Source organism: Chinchilla lanigera, unplaced genomic scaffold (assembly GCF_000276665.1).
Source record: "Chinchilla lanigera isolate Chin_1 unplaced genomic scaffold, ChiLan1.0 scaffold00004, whole genome shotgun sequence".
NCBI lineage: Eukaryota > Metazoa > Chordata > Mammalia > Rodentia > Chinchillidae > Chinchilla > Chinchilla lanigera.
In genome coordinates, this window is record NW_004955405.1 from 23,224,532 (window position 1) to 23,247,600 (window position 23,069).

At 33.1% G+C, this 23,069-nt stretch overlaps 1 protein-coding gene across 5 annotated transcripts in view; it reads left to right on the forward strand.

Annotated features, from left to right (window-relative positions):
- Lrriq1 (leucine-rich repeats and IQ motif containing 1) overlaps positions 1-21,243 on the forward strand; it is a 241,049-nt gene extending 219,806 nt beyond the window's left edge. For 3 of the 5 annotated variants that reach the window (XM_013518073.1, XM_013518086.1, XM_013518087.1), the window contains 3 exons: positions 2,877-3,181; positions 6,180-6,308; positions 20,618-21,242. In XM_013518073.1, the coding sequence (XP_013373527.1) occupies positions 2,877-3,181; positions 6,180-6,308; positions 20,618-20,938 (755 nt within the window). In that variant the 3' untranslated portion in view covers positions 20,939-21,242. Of the gene's footprint in view, positions 1-2,876; positions 3,182-6,179; positions 6,309-20,617 lie in introns of all 5 variants that reach the window. The other 2 variants (XM_013518081.1, XM_013518074.1) reach the window with 1 other exon arrangement.
- The last annotated feature ends 1,826 nt before the right edge of the window (positions 21,244-23,069 follow it).

The window sequence follows — 23,069 nt, forward strand, 5'->3', positions numbered from 1 at the left end:
CTTCTACATGGGCGCAGGAGGCACGCTGGAGCACGTTATGGAGACGCTGGACAATGAGTCCTTTTACGGCAAAGCGGCGGCCGGCAAATGCGTGCAGGCCTTCGGGCCCCTGCCCCGCGCCGAGCATCACGTGCGCCTGGAGAGGACCTCGCCCTGCCAGGACGGCGGCGGTGAGTCGCGGCGCCCGGCGCGGACCGGCCGGAGGGAGCGGAGGGGCGCGCGGGGCGCAGGAGCGGGGCGCGCTGGGCAGCGGCGATTCCGCGCGGCTTGCGGGGAGAGAGGGAGGACCAGGACCCAGGGTCTCCCTGCGGGGTCGGGGTCTGTCCTCCGCGAGGCCAGGGGGTCTCTAACCTGGTCCCCAGGGCTAGCGCTTCGGGCGCAAATACCGGCGGTGCAGTGGAGGAGGCGCAAGGCTTGGAGAGCCGGCCGCGCTGCGGGGCGGAGGAGCGGACCGCGGTCGCAGCTGAGGAGGGGACCGCACCACCCTCGGGGAGGAAAGGAAACCTTTGCGCTCCTTTATCTGGGAAAAAATCCCCCCAAACCAAAAACACAATACTTTTGTTCAAGGCGTGGAGGTATTTTTCATTGTGAAATTGTCAACGTTGCTAGGTTATTAGCTTGTGTGATTTTTGTGATTTCTACTCTTTTTTAATTTTGCTTTTGAAATACGTAACATTTTGTTCAACACCAATTTAAATAGCTGCGGGCAAGGAGAGAAGAATCACCCGACACAATTACCCACTCTCGGATTCTGCATTATCTAATTTTTTTTGACCCCACAATAAAGGTCACCCAAGAAGCCCTTTTCGGAATGCTTCTGGGTGAAATCTTCAACCCTGAACGCCCGAGTATCTCAAAGTCAAAATGTTATCAAAACAAACCATCTATCTTTTCTATCTTGTAACCCAATACAGAGCTATTATTTCAGATCGCGACAGCTAAAGCACGTTTACAATTCCAAAAGGACTTTTCCTTATCATTGTATATATTCCACAGTTAAGCCGTTTTTGTGAGCAGGGTGCTCTAAAACAACAAACGAATTAAGTGTGAAATATTTACAACAAGCCTCCTCCCCCCAGTTTAATGAAAGTTCAGAAATCTAGCAAGATGCTAGTTTGTAGGAGCCCGTAATCGAAGTACTTTTTACACAGGCTGTAAATAAATTTATTTTATTTATTTTATTCTTGTTGCAGGTTGCTTTTGACTTGGAAGGCATAACGATAGAGTAAATAATGAGTAAAATAGTTTCAATTATTTACTTAGTCGCGAACAGTTAATTTCTTAATACAATGATTTTTTAGCTTTCTGGCTGTATCCAGACATCATCGCCTGTATTTTTGGAACTCGCAGATATTTGTACTAAGTTGTTTGATTTGACAGGACTTTCGTGTTCTGTAAAGTCCTGTGCTAGCTACTAGGTGGACTCAGTCTTGTGTTTTAATTGTCAGGAATCCAAACGAAAAGGGAAACGAGTGATTATTACACTTTATTAACATTTAAACTTGTACGCGCTCGTAGGTTGTATTCTAGCAGGGAAGTGCTGAGTGGGTTGAACACGTGCGGCCGTCCTCCTAATTTAGGAAAGATCCTGTCTTTCTCCTGAAATGCCCTCAGCCCCTCCGCTGCCCCTCCCCCATCGCTAATTGCCGAAGTTCCTCGTTTAACTCAGTCCGTGGAGACAAAACCGTATTGTTAATCGGTAATGGCCCTTCTGTATATTTAATTTTACATCGCGTCTTCCTTCCACCGCGTGAACGCTAGTAGGAATTTAAATTGCATAGGTATTGAAGTCAAATACATTTGCATAACAGTTAAAAGGGTTGTTAAAATGGGAATAATTTAAAAACAAAAATGAATGAAAAAAAGTTGATCATTCATTAGATATAATTGCTCTGGATGGTTGACTTTTTTTTTTTTTTTTTAACCAGAAATTGCCTCCCATTTTACTGCGTGTATTCGGAGTATTTGTGCATGTGACATTATATGATATATTTTTGTTTTATATCATATTGCAAGCATGCAATCAAATCTGGAGGAAATTACCGAAATTAAAACACCTCTTCACAGAGAAACAGATGTCATCCTTTGTAATGTTTTAATTTCTGTGTGTTCCTAGCGGAAATGATACAATTTTTTGTCCTAAAACTTAGATCATGAGTTAAACAGAAATATGAACTAGTTAAGAGAGAACTGAAAGATGAGTTTTTAAAGCAAGATGTTTACTTAAATCTTACTCTTTTTCATGAAACATTCCAAAAATGGAGAAAAAAAATTCATTTTTCAATTTAGTAGATCATGTTTTGAAAGGTTTTTACAGTCAAACATGAGTATTCAGTTAAAATACTTAAAATATGCTCAAATAATGTCCCCGTAAGTCTATAGTCCATCTATTTTGTGTGGAGGGAAAAGATAACTTTTAGATGTTTATATATATATATATATAGGTATTACTTAAAATTGAAATTTTGGGGGCTACACAATTTTGTCTTTTGTGAATAAATATATAATTTACATTAAGTCTTGTTCATTTTTCTGAAATTATGGTTACTCAGGTTTTTGTTTTTATGTCTAGAGCATCTTTTAGTTTAACGGTATTAATTTATTGTACATTATGTGCTCATCCATTACATTAGCCTTATAAAACAGGTCTGTAGGTTTTGGCAAATTATGAGTTCCATGTACACATTCAAAAATGATTTTTAAACCTGTTCCTCAGTGAATTAATAGTTGCAGATCATGTGATGATCAAGTTAATAGCGGCACAGTGAATCATTAACAGACTTACTTCCAGATGCTTTAAATTGCTTCAATTTAATTTCTTCAGAGAGGTGTGTTTCACAATCCTCAGAATTGCTGTTTTCTCCCTCTGGGTGCAGTGAACTATGGGATCACCAAAGTAGAAGGACAGCCCCTTCACACGGAACTGAACAGAGCCATGGACAACTGCAGCACCCTCCGGATGTCTCCCGGGAAAGGAATGCCGGAGAAGGGAGAAATGGATGAACTTGGGGATAAATGTGACAGCAACGTATCCAGCAGTAAAAAGCGAAGACACCGAACCACTTTTACCAGTTTGCAGCTGGAGGAGCTGGAGAAGGTCTTTCAGAAAACCCATTACCCGGATGTATATGTCAGAGAACAGCTTGCTCTGAGAACAGAGCTCACCGAAGCCAGGGTCCAGGTAGGAGTTAAACGGAAGTCTTGTAGTGGGGTGTGGTGAAAAGAGGAATACTTGAACCATCGTATTTTGTTGCATACAGAGAAACTGATTCTGGAGCTGATGACACACAATACAATATTTATACATGTAGAGCCATTAAACTTTCTTTTTACTTGGAAAAGTTTTGACAACTCACACAGAATACTTGAACATGAGTAATTACACAGGCATAAAATTAAGTCATTTAGGATGAACAGAATATGATAGTATATATGACTGTAATTTTGAAAGAATGAAGAACAGGATTATAGCTATCTATGATAATGAATTTACTTAATTTTGTTTCTGTTTTACCAAGTATTGACATACTTTTTAGACTATATTCCAAGGTATTTGTAAATTATTTGTATAATGCTTATAAATCCACAATTTCATGTACGATGAGTTACTATAAAAGAAAAAAATGAAATAATGTTACAATTGTTATGTATACCATACAATATTTTATTAATATAATTAAAGAAATGTCAACTAGGTCATTTAGAATTTTCTAACGCTAGCAGTTGTCAGCACATACTAATCCACTTTACTTTTAAACAGTCTAGATAATTACACAGTTTTTACACAGTAAAATGCACTTAAAGAAATTTTTATATGTACTGCTCTATTATGTAAAATTATTTAAATTATAAAATCTGATGATTTAATGTGTTTAACAGTTTCTTAAATAATTTGAAAAAACAAAATTTACTAAACAAAAATTCCTTCTCTTAGGAATATTTTATTTTGGCAAGAGTTGATGTAATTAAATTATATTTTTTAGTTCCCAATTAATAAGAGTTTCAAATGCAGTACTGTTTCAGGAGAATGGCTTTTATCTTTGTGTGTATTCTTCCTACTTTAGGAAAATACTGAATTTTACTATTTGCATACACCATCAGTATGGAGAAATGAATAGGTAGTGAAAAATTTTATTCTGAATGGAGTAAGTATTGCTTCTTAAAATTAAGGCAGTGTAGGGCTGGTACATCGTTAAAGACAACATCTGGTGCAGGGATAACAAGCAGCAGATTTTTTTGCTTGAGTTTGTGGACACAAATGGTTATTTTATCTCAGTTCAGGAAGTAAATATATAGAAAGTTTGTGCTAACAAAGAATTTTAAAATTGTCATGTACTAACACCAGTCCTGCATGTGTGTTTTGTGTTTTGTGTCCATATATTTAAATTAGTTATACTTGTAACCATAGAAAAATATGTTTACATATGGGGTGATCAGCTGTGTACAATGCATGTTTTCCCCTTACGTACTGATTGTTGTAGTCCGAAAACATGCACAGAGTCAACCTGAACCTAATTTACTCAGGTTGTTCTCCTTCCTGCTTCTCACATGAGAGTGGTAATTGGCACCCACTTAAGGAGATGGTCAAGGTCTTTTTGTCAGTGGGTGCAAACTCCCCCCAAAAAAAACCTCATTAGTAAATCCCTTAGTATGTTCTTGGTACCTTCTGTAGAGACAGCAAAAAATGAAAACAAAAACTAAACACAGTTTTTGTCTCAAGCTTTGGGTGTAATGGATAATATTTACTACCAGCAGTGACTGTGAAAACATACTAAACAGGTAGCTTTTGTCCTGCTTTAACTGATGAAAACTCTGCAAGTGCCATTTTAAATTTGCAATATAGATTTAACATTAAACAGTAATGTTCGGTAGACAAATTTATAAAGGTATAAAGACATGGAGAATATTATAGTGGGGAATCAAAACCAATGTAAAATTTCAAGTAAGTTTCAAAGAAAGGCTTTTCACAATTTGCATTTTTATAGCTGATTTCTCGTTTCTTTTCTAAATATATTATATTTTCACCTAGCATAAAAAAGACAAAAGGGATTCCTAAAAGCGGCTTATTATCTATTCCATGTATCCACGTTTCTATATAGGGTATAATTTTCTTTATCTTGCTTCAATACATTATAATATGAAAAGTAAAATTTTTGGAGTAGCAGAAGTTTAAATTAATGAATCCTGGGCAGCCCATTTTCTGTGTCTCCTCTTGTCTCTTTCAGGAGCTGTCTGTTCCTTGGTAAAATTTCCTACTGTTAAAAAAAATTAATGAATCCTTTGAGAAGATGGTTCTTAGGATAAATATTTCTCACGTGTAGAGAAATTGTGAAAAAAAATTTACTGATCTGGAGGAGGTCATACTAACTCATTGGCATTCTTAACACTTGGTTCTATATCCCTGCTTCTTGTATTACTTATATTACTTGTAAATGTTTTAAATTAGAGAAATTACTGACATATCTGAGCATTTCCTGCAAGACAAAGTGAATGATATTGTTTATGTAGTAGTACATTTAGACATTATAAAACCACAGTTCATACAATCCTTGCCATGTACCATTTAATATTTATTTTTTCTACTTGTAAATAATTAAAATATTTCCACCACTGTAGTATGTTTCAGATTCAACCCTTATGTTTAATTTTTAGAAGATTATCTAAGTGTAAGTACAACCTAGAAAAGTCTTCACTTTGTGACATGTTTTAAAGATAATTTTTAATAGACTCACATTAATTTCATCATAGATTGGATGGGTTCCTGTTATGGCATAACCCCAAAGTAAAAAGTTATAACTGTTTCCGAGATTTGTAACATTCTCCTGGAGGAAGATTATCCACCATAATGTGGGGATATAAATAATATTCAAGAGTATAGAATTTAATTCTCTTATTTTTACAAATAAGAAAACAGAGGCACTGACAAATCAGGAAAAGTTTTGCAATATCTCTCAGCTCTTCCTGTGAAATTCTATTGCTCATGGAGTTAACATTTATCATATCAGGTAGAAGAGAAAATAAAATTTATGGATTCTTTTCTGACGTGAAGAAATTAATAATTTTGTAAATCATTTTATCGATCTGGTTTTCCTTCAGGGTTTGAAATCTTTTTAACATTAACTGTGATTTATCAACTATTTCTTTGTTAAAATTCTACTTTTTTTTTTTTGAAAAATTAGGTGTGGTTTCAAAATCGAAGGGCGAAGTGGAGAAAAAGAGAACGTTATGGCCAAATACAACAGGCTAAAAGCCACTTTGCAGCCACCTATGATATATCAGTTTTGCCAAGGACTGACAGCTACCCACAGGTATGGTAAACTACATCGGCTGCTGATCCAGAAAAATAGATGTGGTTTGTATATTCTTCAGAGCCTGAACATAGGCTGCATTGTACCTGATATAGTAGTCAAAAAGGAAATTTTAACCTCCAGCTGACGTGTTTCCATGTTTGTCAGATTTTGATTTTCACCGAATGATTTATTTTGTGGTTATTTTCTTGCAGAGTCTTTCTCTTAAAAATTATTTCATTGTTTCTGCCTTTTTAGAGTTTGTGATACATTGCGAGAAACAAAATAACATCACTGAATGATAAAAGTCTTTTCATTTTACTGTACATTTAGCATGAAGGCTCTGCTCTCTGTTAACTTTTTAACAAGAATAAGGCATCGCCTGTCATGCACTCTCTTGACTCCTGTTTCATGGATCATGCTGTAACCTGGTGTTAAAGGTGACTTTTCAGGCCTCAATTCTACTTTCTACTCCTGTGTGTTTTCAAATTTGGTGCTGCCCTTTGGCTCAAGGACACATTTAGTCCTTTATGACTTATGCACATTATTTAAAGAATTAATTATGCATAAGTGACATTCTCTGCATAATGGGACCTCTCTTGCTTCATTCCAGAAAGTATTCATAATTTTATTCTCAGTTTTCCTTTTAGTTAGGAGAGTGGATATTTTATGTTCATTTACACATATGTGTAAATGAAGACACATTTGCTTCACATTGCTTTCTCTTGTTACTGACTGATGATATTTAGAATGGTATTTTTGATACAAGATAAAGAATATGAAAATTATAAGGAATGAGCCATTCATTAGCTCCTTTATTCCTAAGTGATATGCATCATAAGAGACTGCTATGAATTCATGTTGGAAATGTACATGCTGGACAAATGCCTTGATAGTTCATTAAGTAGACCATGCCAACCCCAAAGAAGGATATTGACTCCTTCAGCTATAAATTCGTACTATATGAATGTAACTTTAGTCCTTTAATTTTATATTTTATGTATTTAGATCTTTTGTGTTCCTTAAATGCCAATTGTGAGAACCTCAGTCCTCTAAATAAATTCATCAAATTGTTTATTGTAATTGTATCTTAAAAACTTTAGCGCTTGTTCAATCCCTCATTTTCAAATTAGGAAAAATGTCCGTGTGAGTTATAAAACTGGTCCATGGTCGCAGCAATGGTTCCTTAACGGGAGTCTCTAAAGAGGTGCTACAACTGAACTTTTTCTAGAAGATAAATGTTGTGAAAACCATTTAAATAAATGTCCCATGTCTGTTACAAGAAATATATTGTTTCTGTTTTACAGTTCATTTTAAAGCAGTTAACTTGTTTTACCCTTTTAAGATATTAGTATACTCCTGGTTACTTGTTACCAAAGGGCTAGTAGAATTTTGTTCACCGTGTATTTCTAAGTCTCAGTTGAGTTTTACACAAAATGCTATGAGGATGTTTTCCCTCTGGACTCCAAGCTCTGTGAGGTCAGGGACTGTAGTGTTCTGTCACTGTTAGCACTACTGTTTCCTTATTCTTTTTCCAGGCAGGGTTTTAAGCAGGTTATGTATATTAGCTTATTTAACTCTCACAACCACCTTATGTGATAGGTGTTGTTAATTATCCATAGTTCTCAGATAAGGACCCTGAGGTATAAACAGGGGAAGTATTTACTCATTAGTGATGAAGTCCCAGTTTGATTAGTCAAATGTGACTTCTAGGTGCAAGATTTTAATGTATACCATAGACCATCTGTCCCACTGAGTATATTGAAATGTTTGAAGGATTAATGGATTAACAACAAAGAAGTCTAAGACTTGAGTGCATTGTTCAAATCTCCAGTTTAGCTCAGAGGGGAGAGAGATTTTACTGGCAACCAGTGAAACAAAATAAAAAATACCTGAGATGATATGTACTTTATATGATTTTGAACTCCTGACTGGATGTCTTTAGGAATATGTTAACAAATTATGAACTCTTTTCAGATAGACTTTCAGCATTCTTGGGAATACGTTTATTGCACTTGACTTTGATATGTCTTTGGCATCTCGTTCTTTCAGTCTTCATTCTTTTTTTTTAATAAACTGTTTCTATTTTCTGCTTTTGTGTTCCTGGGCTATTGGTTGTTTTATCTCTGACTCTCTTTTCTCCGTCAGTTTTTTATAAGACATTTAGACTAGGATCTGGCATCTATTAAATCTTAAAAGGGCATGATATATACTGACTAGTGAGCTCTTTTTCCTAGGATTATTTTGCTGTTGTGTTATTGTGCCTCACAATTTTAGATACCAGTTTTTAAAATGAGATAAACTAGCAGCTAAAACAGGAAAGGAAATGGTATATAAAATCATACATTTAATAACATTTTTTCACTCTAACAAAGGATTAAAGAATTTCTTTCCTAAAACCATGAGAATTTTGCACTAATTCTCCCTGTGACTTCGCCATAATTTATGTTCTTGGTTATACCAAAGAAAAGGAATAGCGAGAAATTATGTTGAATTTATTTGGACAATGAACTTTATGAAGAACAATAAAACAAATACTGTAAAGTCCATAGTCTCATCTATATTGGTAAGTCATTTAATATTTGGTTGGCAAAAATTCTGAAATTAAGTTTGGTCAGCTTCTCGCTGTAGATACTGGTTGATACCAACAAAGAATTATCTTTCAACTTGAAAATATGTGGTACACTTTTCTCATTGTGTTGAAAAGAATTATCTCAAGATCATCTCCCCAGCTTCAGCCTAAAGGAAATGCTTTTTATCATGTGGCCTCAAAATAGCAATTTATAAAGGAAGGAATAGGAACTGAAATAGAATCTCAATTCAGTGCAGTAAGATGTTAAATTTGCTTACTGTTCCTAATTAGAGAAAAAAATATTAGCTACAAAAAAGTTGGAAACTAGAAACTGTTGGAGGCAGAACAAAAATAGAGAATTAACAATTTGGCAGAAAAACAAAAACATACACAGAAATACATGAAAAACAGAGTTGATTTAGAAAATGTTCTCCTCAAGTCTGCTCAGTGTGGATAATCACTGTACCTAGCATAAAGGTATCTATATATAACATAGAAAATGTTTGTTGGTGGTTGGTAATTAATGCTTATTAAAATGTTTTAAATATTTTGTTTCAAATGGTTTTCATTACTCTGAAGCAACAATAGCAATAGCTGTAAAAGTAATAACTACCAACTGGGGGCTTATTTTAAGTCGGGAAGGCAGTGTACTAGTGTACTTCCACCTTACAGGTATTAGCTCATTAATTCTGAGCCCAAGTTTTCTGAGTTCAGGGATCTAGGGATCTTTATGCATCATTATCTCCTTAATGTATCACTTTATGAAATAATTCAGTTTGGGCCCTAAATGTTACATCACTTTGGAAAAGTAGAAAGATGCTTCTATTTTAAAATGTATATAATAATGATATATAACAGAGTGTCAATACCTTTTAGACAGTTTCAGAATTTTTTTCTTAAGCCTCTTTATCTTTAATAGCAAATTAATAAGAATATGAGATGTGTATGCAACTGTACCCAGTAACATACTTTAAGGTACCATGTTTTGATATATTGAAAATAGCACTTTGAAAAAAATGTCTTGTAGTTTGGCCCACAGTGTCACTTGCAATTGGCAATATTATGATTTAACAAATTCACTGGTGTTCAAGACATAACAAATAGCATTCTCATCATTTGTGCTAAATCTGTTTCCTCTATTTTGAAACCCTCTCCCCTCACCTAGAACATATTTCTTCCTTGAAACTTCTGAATCCACAATCAGAACAGCACTTTCTCACTGACATTGCGGTGAGTCATGTAAGGGTCTACATCCTATTTGCAATGCAGAGGATTAAAAATATGATCCAGTTCTGAGTTAGATTTTATCTGTATTAAGCAAATTATATATGTGGTGGACAAATGAGAATTAAAAGTACTGATTCACTCCAGTATTTCCTTAACACTAGATTATAAATTGAAAATAATTATTTTTTAATAAACCGCTACTTTCTACATTTCTGTTTATAACTGTCTCTGTGGTCTTAAGCAGTTAAGTTTTACCTAGTTTATTGCTGATAGATGAAAGATTTTATGACTTTTCCCAGCTTAACTTTTTCTTGCAACCTTGTTTGTATTTCATCAACAAATACAGTATATGGTAGGTATTGCTTTAGGTATGAGTGATAAACGAATGATAGAGACAACATCTTCTGTTTTGTAGATAAATTACAAACTATATAATGTTAGTAGTAAATTCTGCAAAGATTTCTTGGTACAAAATAGACTCAATGAACCAGAGAGCTAAATACTGTTAGTCTTGAATTTAAGAAGCAAGCAAGGACCTGTCAGCACTATATATAACATCAAAATTAAAGCATTTAGCGTGCCTGTTACCTCGGCACTCAAAAGGCTGAGGCAGGAGGAGCACAGTGAGTTCGAGGCCAGACTGGGCTATTTAGTGAGTTCAAGGCCAGTCTAGACTACATAGTGAGACCTTGTTTCAAAAAAAAATTGCAAAATCAAAACATTTAAAATATTTTGTGTTTAGCAAAATACTTTCAGTTAGGGTCTAAGTATTTTGTGGAGAATTATAACCAGTCTTCATTCTTCAAAGGAATATTATTTCCATGCTGTTTGCTTTGGCTTGCATTATATGCATTAATTGTATTTGCATTAACGTTATTATGTACTAGGTAGATTACTGCATAAGTCCTTTATTTCATTACTCTTCAGTTCTTTGTAATGTAACAGTGTTGTTGCAAGTAGTGTTGGAGTTGTTATTAATATATGGATGCTGCTGCTACTGCTGTGATGATGATGGTGATGATGATGGTGTTTCTCTTACTGTGAGTATTAAAGTGATCTCTAAATAGAGAACAGAAAATCCTGTGTTGATAGCCTGTGGAGCTGAATCCTTGGACTTGAGAAGAGGCAGGGATTCATGTAATGCCAGTGAGTGTCACAGTTAGAGAGTCATGAATTCAAACACTGACTTTGCCACTTCATGGCTTTCAGGTCTTTGCCAAATGCATTAACCTCTAGAAACATTTCTCCTCATTTATAAAATATGGAGAAAAGTTCATGAGACATTTGTGAGTAATGAGCAACTTATTTATGCAAAGTCCTTAATGATTTTCCATAAATGCTAGTGATTATATCATGTCCATTTGTCATCATTAATTCTGTTTTAAAGTCCTACCTCTCCTAAATAAGTGGCTTCGAGTTTTCCCTTAGACAGTAGCACTTAAATCAATCCAATCTGTGAGTGAATTTTACTAGAGAATGATTAAATACAGTTAAATATACTTTGTAGTTTAAATTAGGACAACAAAGCACAGTAATGTTAGAAGTTTGAGTATAATTTAAATTCACCAGAATTACTTTGTCATGCAAAAAATAATTTTGCTAAAATGTTCAGAAAAAGTTAATTTTTTCCCTCACTTAAATGAGATCTCAACTAAGACTTCATTACCATACTAAGTAAACCTGAATGAGGTTTTACTTCGTATGTCGGGACAATCATCGCTAAACCCATGTTTACCAAATCTACAATGAAACCCACACAATACCAACATATCAAGAGATGAATTCAAGTCATAGGTAATTTGTAGTCATCATGATATTTAAAATAAAGGTTATAGTTATGTAGCATTTAATTTAACAAACTATTTCAAATATTATAATTATACATTTTTCCAAAATAAAATTCTAAAGTTTCCATTAAATAGTGGTTTTGAACATAGGTTTCATTGTAACTTTCTTATATCATCAGTATCTGTACTTATGTTAAAATTTCCTTTCATTCAAGCTAAATAAGAAATATGGCACTTGGCACTTTCAGTCCGTGCAGTGTAGCAATTTAAGATCACCTGGAGTAGTTTTTACATTTGGAGAAACTATCATATTTTCAGTTATTTTTATTCTCTCTTCCAATATTCAAACTAAACAAATAAGCCATTAAAAATGTTAATAATATATTTATAATTGAGACAGTACATTTGTAATGAATGTCCTTATGTCTATGAAATGACTAGTGAGATGATCATATAATGATGCAGTAAAACTTCTGTTATAATGAATAGGGGATCAAAAATATCATTATCTTTATGGCAACAGGTCATATTGACATAGCTGAATTTCTCACTAATAGTAAATAGAAACTTTTAAAGCTATAGAAACAAAGGTAGTTTGTATTAGTTGAATCTGCTAATTAAATATGAAAATTATATATACTTAATGTAAATATATAAAGAATATAGGCATATATGACAAATATGTACTCCAGGCATTTTTAGTGTCTACTGAGTGAAAGTGCACTTAGGTACAATGAACAATTTAAAATATTATTTTGTTGAAATATTTAATTTTTACTCAATTATATGTTTCATAAATTTTAATTTTGCTGAAAGTCTAAAAATTTAAGAGATAAAAAGGTCATCCTAAATAAGTGAAGTATATTCCTCTTTTATATTACAATAATAAACTTATTAAAATTGATATTCTGGTTTTTAATGTGATTTAAGGATTATACACAATAACAGCTTTTTTGCTTTATGAAAACTATTAGTCACTGTTAAAGCATTGCATTTAGCTAAATCTGTCGTAAGTAGTTAATGTTTGAAGAGAAAAGTAAACCAATAAATTGAATAGATTAACAAAACAAATAAGAAAAATATAAAAATAAATTGCTACAGAGTGCCAGTGTTAACTTGTATATATAAAAACTTCTTCATAGGAAAGTAGAGAAGAACCAGGTGGGAAAGAAAGTCATCAAACACCAGCGGGTCTCTGTGCAGAGATCTGTGGTTTAAAATCTACAACTCACACTCTTTTCACCAGGGTAAACCTTGTTATACTTAATCCTGAACTTTATGTGTGACATTTATTTTTATATTCATGATTACTCTTTGATATGGAGTTTTACTATGTTGCCTAGGCTGGTCTCAAATGTGATAAGCTTCTTAATTCTGTAATTTTTTTCTTTTTGGTTATCATGAATAGTATAAATAAGTAAAATCTTATATCACCTGGCAGTTGATTTCAAAAATCAGAAAAATCAGATTCCAACTATGTTAGTAATATAAATTTAAAATGAATTATCAGTAGCTTTACTCAGGATTTTAAGAATAAGTTTAAAACTGGTATGCAAGTGTTGAACAAAGTGGGAATCTCTGTGATTAAAAGTATTCTGTGCAAATTAAATTATTTGCAGATTTGATTTACAAGTTTTAGATGCACAGGAAAAACTTCATTCATGAATTTATAGTTCGTATTTTTCTTGTAATTGAGAATTTGTTTTAATAGGGTAATTCTGTCAGTTAAAATGAGTCAAACACTGATGAAGCAGATAGCTATGAGGTATACCTTAAAATGCATGAAAAACATCATAACAAATGCCTGGAAAATGTTCCATAAGAACCTTTTTCCTTGATAATAAGTAACAAAGGCTAGGTGCTATTATGTCATTCTTTCCTTAAATTAGTTGACATGGAAGGATTTATTTTAAAGACTGATGAAATTGGCCATAAATTATAGTTTTTAATGATCACTATTACTATAAAATTTAAGGATGCATTCAACACTAAAGGAAAGGAAGAAGGTGGAGCTTACAGTACTTATATCATTGACCTCAAGCATTTTTCAGATATTAATTGAATAATAAAAATTTAAACACTTTTACATTATTATAATAAAAATTTCAAATGTTACCATTTCTGATGAAATAGTAACACTGGCACTAACCAGAGAGATATATTTTTCTGCTAAGCAGTTTCTTCTTAGATTGCTAGTTTCAAGTGACTTCTTTCTCATAGTGAAACTGTTTTAATGGAAAAGGCACTCTTCCTTGTTCTAAGTGCTCGTACACATTTCTAATACAGAATTTTATTCCAAAATCAAAGTGACAATCTGTATTTAATATGTGGTCTTTTTAGAATAAACAATTTTGAATCACTTTGATTGTATGTGACTGTATACTGAAATAATGTATTCTGGGAGTATTTGAAATATAAATTGATTTTTGAAATCTTTTTACTTTTCATAGCATTTTAAATATTCCTGAGGAAAATTAGACCTAATCAGTAGATATTACTGGTGTGCTCTATTATCTCAAGTAGCTCCTAAGATATTTTCAAATTGGTATTTTTTAGTGCTTAGTTAATTTAAATTGAGATTTTTTTTCATGCAGAAAAACTCTGGTGCATTAGTTTCTGGCAGCAAACTCAATATTTAAGGATATACTTTCTGTTCTTGTGAAAGATTTACTTATGATGTAAGTATAAAGATTATTGGGATCCTGAAGTTAGCTGACTATTAAAAAAATTGAAAGCTAGTAAACATATGATTTCTATTAGAAGTTTATCACCCTAAATTTTATAGGAAAGGATATGCTAAGAAAATATATAATAGTTTCTTTAAAAATTAAACTGCTTGTGTAGAAATTGATGTTTTCATTTTTAAAAGATCACATTAAAATTTGATAAATTATTTAGTGATAGTGTGCTAATAAATTATATAGTAAATATTGAAAAGTATATCATCAATAAATGTAAACATTCTGTTGATGATGAAATACTAAATCAACTTTTTGGGTCTTAGCATGAGGAAGTTGTTGGTAGAAGATCACAGGTAGTTCTTGATGAATCCCCGAATTCTTTTAAAACAATGTATAATTTAACTACCACGGGGAAGCAGGTGAACATGTGAGGGTAGCACAAATGTACATGCATTGTGATGTGTGAGCAAAATGTGTGTACATATTACACATGTTGGTGATAGGCAGGAGCAGTCTATTTGTAGAGGATGAGCAAGTTAAACTCACTTTAATAGAAAAATATTATAGTTGTTTTGGAGATATTTTAAAATTAAGAGAGGGTTGTTACTTATATAGTTTTCACTTTGCTCAGTATTTCTGTTGAATTCAAAAGGCCATTGTCTTCTAAGTAGTACTAACATTAGGATATAAAATATAAAATATTTCCATGAAATTGATTTTCATACCATTCTACTTTACAACATAGACAAAGATTAACAAACTCATATTGCTTTTAGAAGCTTTTTAAACATTGTTAAAAATAACTGCTATAAAGTGAGCAAATACGTTAGTAATAGACATTGGATTTAGTATACCAAAATCTGTTTTACACTTTTGGATATAAAGAATGTCTCTAAATGAAGTTTCTTAGGTAAATGAAGAAATATAACTTTCTATTCATGATTTACTGTAATACTTTATTTCTTTACAAACGTATATCCCCAGTGAAGAACTCTTAGTACATAGATGTATATATTTGTCTTTCTCTATTGCTTTAAATTCCTTATAGGAAAAATGAATGTTAAATGAATTTGCTTCAGTTTGGAAAGAATCATACAAAACAGCAACTTCTCTTTATAATTCCAAAGTCATGGAATAAATAAGTGCTAACTTTTTATTTGATTAGAAAAACGTTAAAGGCACATGTTCAAAATAGTGTGTAGTAAGTCAGCTGAACTTCCATTGATGCTGATGGAGGCATTTGGCTGTTTCCTGGACAGTGCTTTGGACACACCCCTAGAACTTTAAAAAACATTGTAAAATACATTAAAACATGGAATATTTTTAGGTTCCCTATTGCTTTGAAACAGAGCAAAGACAAAAAGTAGACGCAGTCTTCTCTTTTTAAGAAACACACACACAAGGGAATGATGTGAGCAATCTTTTGTAATGTTTCTGTTTTAAAGCTTTTGAATATTATACAATTTTAAAAGTCTAAAAATATCCCACAAGATATCATTAAATGCTAGGTACTGCTTTTGTAGTGTCTATGAAGAGTCACAAAATTCAGAAAAAGAGCCCTTCTTCTATAATTCAGTAACAAATATAAATTTTTTTTGGAAAGTACTGGGGATTGAACTTAAAGCTTTTCCACTGAGTTGCCTATATCCTAAGCACTATTTTATTTTTTGTTTTGAGACGTGGTTTCATGAAGTTAATTAGGTTATTCCGCTGGGTTTTAAACTTTGACTAGTCCTACCTCAGCCTCCCAAACTGCTGGGATTACACACATGTGCCACACTTCTCTCTAACATTTCTTTCAGTAAGTGAGAGATTTTTTAATGGGCCCTCCCGTTGACAAATATGTTTTAGTTAGCACAACTTGTTAGATATCAGCACATAGTTTAAAAATACTACCCATATAAGATCAGATTTTCTATACAGATAGAAGAACACCAGGGAATGGCTACCTTGATAACAGCAGATTTAGTCAACTACACGGTAAGACAACTTTGTTGTTTAATCAAGTGTCACCTTCCAGTGGTAACAGAAGTAGATGATCTTAGAGCAAAGATGGTAAGTGCTACAGTCCTTGTAGAGTGGTCAGACAATACTTAGCATATTTTTTTTGTGCGTCTGTGTAGATTCAGTATATTGAAAAAAGTGACAGTTGTTGACAACTCAGACACATTTAAAGGAACATGATCAGAAAGGCAGTCTAGTAGATATGTAATATGAGAAATATTTTAAAACATTAGATAGGTTTACCTGGATGAAAGGGAAATGAGGATTTTTTCACAGTTTGCTAATGACATTTAAGATTTTCACTGTAAACAATACTTGTTTTGCAACATTGTAAGGAACGTAAATAGCGGACATACGTAGAGGAAGATAGCTCATCTTTACAGAGCTTTCCAAAAAAAAAAAATGAGGTGTTTTTCTCAACAGCAGAGCTTCTTACCACAGGAAGTGAAAAAATGGAGGTATATAGAGGATTTTTGCATTCAGAAGGATGTTGGATATCAGTCATGTTTCCTTGTTTCAATTGATTATGAGAATTGCGTGTTTGTACTGTCATTACCATCACTTTAATACAGATACCCTGAATTAACACTCATGTTTAATCAGTCAGAATCTCCAAAGAAATTCATCTGTGATAGAGAATGTTTTAATTAAAAAAAAAATCTCTTTGGGTAAATACAGCAAGATCTAGGAATGTAGTCATGATTGCTGTTGAGATTATAGAATGCAGTGATACTAGAGTTCAAATCCTGAAACAACATTTAGATATATTATTAGAAACTGTTCATAAAATATTCATCTTAGCTGCAAAATTTATCTGTCTGAATTTCATATTCTTAGAAATATTTCAATCAAATTTTTCAATTGAAAAGTATTTCAATACAGTTTATTAAAGAAGTATTATGTATTCTGATAGTCTTCAGGAAGAGGAAATAGTTGTGATCAATAATCATGGATTTTGCCTTCAGAAATTAGAACCTAGAACTTCTCTTAAATTAAGATTATAAACAGGTAAATAACTTGTTATAGCTCAAGAAACCAATTACATTCTTGGAGCATTTCTTCAGATTTCCTAGGTTCAGATTTGCTCTCTGGTATTGGAGTTATGGAATCATGAATGGAGGTTTTCAGCTCTTTATTCTTTAGTTTTATGTTCTACAAAATGAGGGTAATAAAAACACTCACTTTTAATGTTTTGAAACAATTAAACGTATTCATGGTACCTGCCCAAGAAGTGGTAATTAATTGATGATGTGCCTGATACTGATCCTCATCACCAAATAGACATCTTGACAGAGAGTGTTTCTGAGGAAGTAAAATCACAATTCACTGGGGATATTATTTTATGATTTGCAGCTACATTTTGCTATGGAAACATACTAGGTATCTGAAGTCAAATGAAAACAAGCCAGAAAATTAAAAATGAAAGGAACTGTGGTCTGGGCGCAAAGAAGAGAGAGAGGTCATGGAAACAAAATATATCGTTAAAAATGTGAGAGTCTCTGCTCTTGGGAATAAGGGGCAAAATCTTCAAAGTATTTGGTTATCTATGAAAGCCAACTAAAACATTCCTATAGTCATTTGTTTTAGTCAGTTTTCTCTGCTCAGAAACATGTTTATATATTACAAATTGTTTCATGAAAAGTAATACATTTAATATGCTTGATAATCTCCAGATAGGAAGTTTTGATCACAATAAACTTACTTGCCTCTTAATTGTATCAATATATTAGACTTTAGAGGAATTTTAAAGTGACGGGTACATTAATGATAATTCTCCTAGGAACAAAGTACTTTTTTCATTTATACTTATGGATTATCTTCCTTATTTTCACATTTTTACTTAGTTGCAAACGTATTTTCTGGAATGTGGATCATAAATTTAATAAATTCCAACAACGTTACATATAAATTGAAAAATCCTCTAATAAATAAATTATAAATAACTTTTCTCTATCACTATCTTCTTTCTCATTTGATTTTTCAAAAATAAGCAGGTTTACTTTCATTTCTGAAAGCTCTTTGTCAGACATGGGGCTGAGTTTTTGCAGTATAGTACAAGGTTTGATTGAATGTCGGAGGAAAAATCACCCAGATTAAGCAAGAAGGGGTAGTCTGACAGAGTAATGGCATTAACAGCACCCTTGTTCGTTTGAGACACATAACTCAGCAGTCGCTGGCACCAATCATTATATTTTGGCTAAAGTTAAATACATACAGGACTGTGAGCAAAAAGGAAAAGAACATAGCCCATGATGATTTAAGGATTGATACAATATGCAAATCATCACATATATATCTGGACGCAGATATGTAGCTCTCTCCCTATATTTTTATATCAGTGTTTACATATAAATATGTAACATTTAAAGGAGCATATAATTGTACAAGGGATTATTTTAAAAACAACGCAGAAATAAGCATCTTGCCACCCAGTGAAGCTCCACGTAAAAGTCAAAGTTACTTGTGTAGGTTTTCCTCTTATGTCTTGACATTGGTTAAATCATCCATTTTTGAGTGACAGAGAAACTTCTGTGTCAGTGTGATCTAGAAGATGTATAAACATATCTTTCTGCTGCTCACTGGATATAAGTTGTCAGAGTTGATTCAAGTGTAAGTCTTGTAAAAGCACACTAGAGGTTGTATACCTGGAATCTTTATGTCAGAATACAGGAAGATACTGTTTGTGTGTTGAAATCATTGATTGTTCTATTATTGCTTTAACAAGATGAGAAAGGTGGATAGGGTGAACGAGTAATTTCTGAATTCAAATGTATTAAATCACATTGCAAAAAGCATACAATGTTATTTCATTTTCCAAGTTTGAGTGTCTTTGAACTGCTATACCACACAACTTTTTCCTTCTATTTTTACCCCAGTGCCTGCAGTTTCTCATGATTTTCTGTATGATTCCCAATGATGCATGTGATCACTTTTTTAAAGTAGTCTGATTGTTAAGATTGAGATATTTCCTATTTAAATTTCATGTAAGTTCTGAATGTCTGTTTTGTGTGCTAGAAATATTAGAAAAAATCATGCCCGTTAATAATATTTTATTGAACTGTTTTTGTGGAAATTTACTAATATGAACTGTGAATTTCTTATGCACAAATTATAATACAGGGTCTGGGGATTTAGCTCAGCAGCAAAAGTGCCTGCCTGGCAAGCGCAAGGTCGTGAGTTCAGTTCCCAGTACCGGAGAAAAACCAAAAAAAAAAAAAAAAACCAACAAATTATAATACAGACTCAATCTTATATATGATATTCTGCAGTATTTACTGTATAATCATTTGCTATTTTTCTAACGTCATTTTTGTAGCTGTGCTTCCATTATTTGTCAGTGGTTCATGTTTTAAAATTATAAGTTGGCTTTACATGTAGCAGATCTGTTTCAAATCACTACGTATTAATGCATTAATAATACAATAAATGTTTAAAACATACATATATTTTTTCTCAAATTCTCAGAGCTATTTATTCAAGGCTATAGGCTTAAAAATGAGGTGGTAAATATTTTCTAAAATGAATTTGATAAAAATATCTTTACAGATGAAATGGCCTAATATCAGCAATGATTTCCAAAAAGCAAGCAAACAAACAAAAATAACAACAACAACAAAAAACTGCCGCGGAGCCCAGCTTCAGAACTTAAGAAATGCAATTATGTCGTTTTGTTTAGCACAATGAATCTTTAGGTTTAAAACCATATTTTAAACCTTTTTTCTAAGCATATGAATCTAAGTCTTGAATCATGACTAAATCTTCCAGATGCACTTAAAAATAATGACTATAAAAAGAATACTTAAGAGATTAACATGTTTTCATAGTATTTTATGTGGTCAACTGTGTGAGTTTTGAAGTTCTATTACAGGATACAAATCAAAAGAATTTCTCAAATTATTATTTTTGGGCATTGTTTTATGCATTTAGAATGTAATTAGAGACCACTCAATAAGGGGAAATAATGTATAGTTAACCAAATTTAGTAAATATAATTTAAGAAAGTGAGAGAACAAAAGCAAGAGAGCGTGAATGTAATATTTGTTGTTTTATATATTCCAGATTCAGAACAATTTGTGGGCAGGAAATGCAAGTGGTGGTTCTGTGGTTACTTCATGCATGTTACCACGTGATACTTCCTCCTGCATGACACCTTATTCTCACTCGCCTCGGACAGACTCCAGTTACACAGGGTTTTCAAACCACCAGAATCAGTTCAGCCATGTGCCCCTCAACAATTTTTTCACTGACTCTCTTCTTACTGGGGCTACCAATGGACATGCATTTGAAACAAAGCCAGAGTTTGAAAGGAGGTCTTCCAGTATTGCAGTTCTTCGAATGAAAGCCAAGGAGCACACCGCCAATATTTCATGGGCCATGTAACATACAGTACTCTTTTATTTTTCTTTTAATGGCAAAATAAACCATTCTTATTTCTCATATTTAAAGGATACCACAATAAGCTGCTGTGTGTGGAATTGCTAAAGGTCAAGATATACAGTGAGACCAGCTTCAATGAATAGTTGTTATTATTTAACATTAAAATCTAAGAATGAACCTCTGAAAAGACTAAATAGGTTTACCATGCACCAGTCTCCACAAACTCTGTTTTAGTAGTAAGACTTTTTTTTTCCCCTATTGTACAAGTCGATGAAATATGGTCATGCAACTTCTTAAAAGAATAAATGTATTAAACAAATTCCTCTGTTATAGATTGATTTATGTGAGTTCTGTCTAACAAGAAATCCCTTGTAAAATAATACTTGATAAAGAAGGAAATGCACTGGGGGAAATGTCAAGATACCAAAGCTGTCAGGTAAATATTGAACCAGGGTGTTTCAGGGAGTTAACTGCCTCTCTCGCTCCAAGAAGCAATGGGCATAGCCCCTGTTGCCGAGAATTTATCTTTTGGACTCGTTTTTTTTTTTTTTCTTTTTTGCCTCTAGATGTTTCAGTGAGAAAAGGGCTCTTCTGAAATGATCATGAAATTTGCATGAAATCTTTAGGCATAGCTTTCTGAAACCATGTGTGTAAAGGTGATAACTAAAATATTCTGGTAGGATAAAAAGTATGGTCACGATGACAGTTTTTACAAATGCCACTTTTTAATTGAAGAAGCCAGCATGGATTCAATGCCTTGGTAATCACAAACAAGAAAAAGAATTATCAAATATGCTGTGGCCTTTCAATTAAAGTTGTGTTGACTGAACTACACACAAAAAAGTAACATTTTCAGTTGAAGGAGCAGCAAGAGGAAACAGAATTTATATTTATTTGGTGAGTATGTGCCTGATCAGATTGTGTGTGTGTGTGTGTGTGTGTGTGTGTGTGTGTGTGTGTTTCTTCACGTATTGTATCTTAAGCATTTTTTGCGACTGCAGTTTTGCTTAGAGAAGTGAGATGTCAGAAGGCTCTCTGAAATTTCTGGTGAATAAAGAAGAGAAGAAAAATACATTGCATCTGGAAAACTGCTAACCCCTTTGATTTACTTCTCCTCCCTTTCCCCTGTCACATTCCAAGCTTTTTCAGATGAGTGAAATGTCAACCTCCTAGAAAGACTCTTAAGTTCATAAAGGCAAATAAATTAATTGAAACGAAGATGACTTCCATGGCTTGGATCAGAGTAGGATCTGCTCTTTGTACTCTCTTAGAATCTTCTTGCGGTTCCTACAGATTTTAGGGATCCGCTTGGAAGCTTTAATGTCTAAAGAACAAGAATAAATGAGTCTTCAAAATCTAATTTTAGAAAAAGTATTTAAATCCAGTCAGTGTCTCCTCTTAGAGGGAATATATTTATGGCAATTAGACATTTTTTACAATAAAATTTAAAATCAAACAGATGATGGAGATGAGTGATGTCTTAAGCAAACATTCCCTGACTTCATAATAGCTCTGTTCTTTATTGCTTTTTTGTTCTCTCTTTTCTAGTTTTGTTCCCAAGAAAACCTTGTTCAACTTTAGCCCTGTGAATTATGCTTACATGCGGGAGCTTTTTAAAAGGATTATTTAGGCAGCTGTTAAGTATCCTCATATTTTAGAAGAGAATGACTTCTTTTAATATATGGTGTTCATCTTTGTGGTTAATAGGAATTTTCAGGCTAAAATTTAGAACTGAAATGTTAGGTTTTTGTTTTTAAAGATTTCACAAATGAGTAATATTCATTTTCTTCTGCTTTTATAATTTAAGTTTGAGTGCCTCCCAGCTAATACCCTGTATTTTTTTCAAATGAGAGGCAGAACTCGTAAATTTGAATTTTACCCTCGTAGTCTTCCGATTCAAAGTTTTCCTCTTTATATTTACTAAGTATTTGGAGCTCCTATAATGCAGCTGTTTTTTTTTTTATTTTTCATTTGAAACTATCTAATTGAACTTTACATCTGCAATACCTCTGCTTAAATATAATTTAGTTAGCACACTCTTTAACACCTACAGAGTATGAAATACTGTTTGCAGTAATTCGGTAATAGAACCATGATTTTTGTCGTTGATGAGTTTAGTCTTCCTAGAAAGACA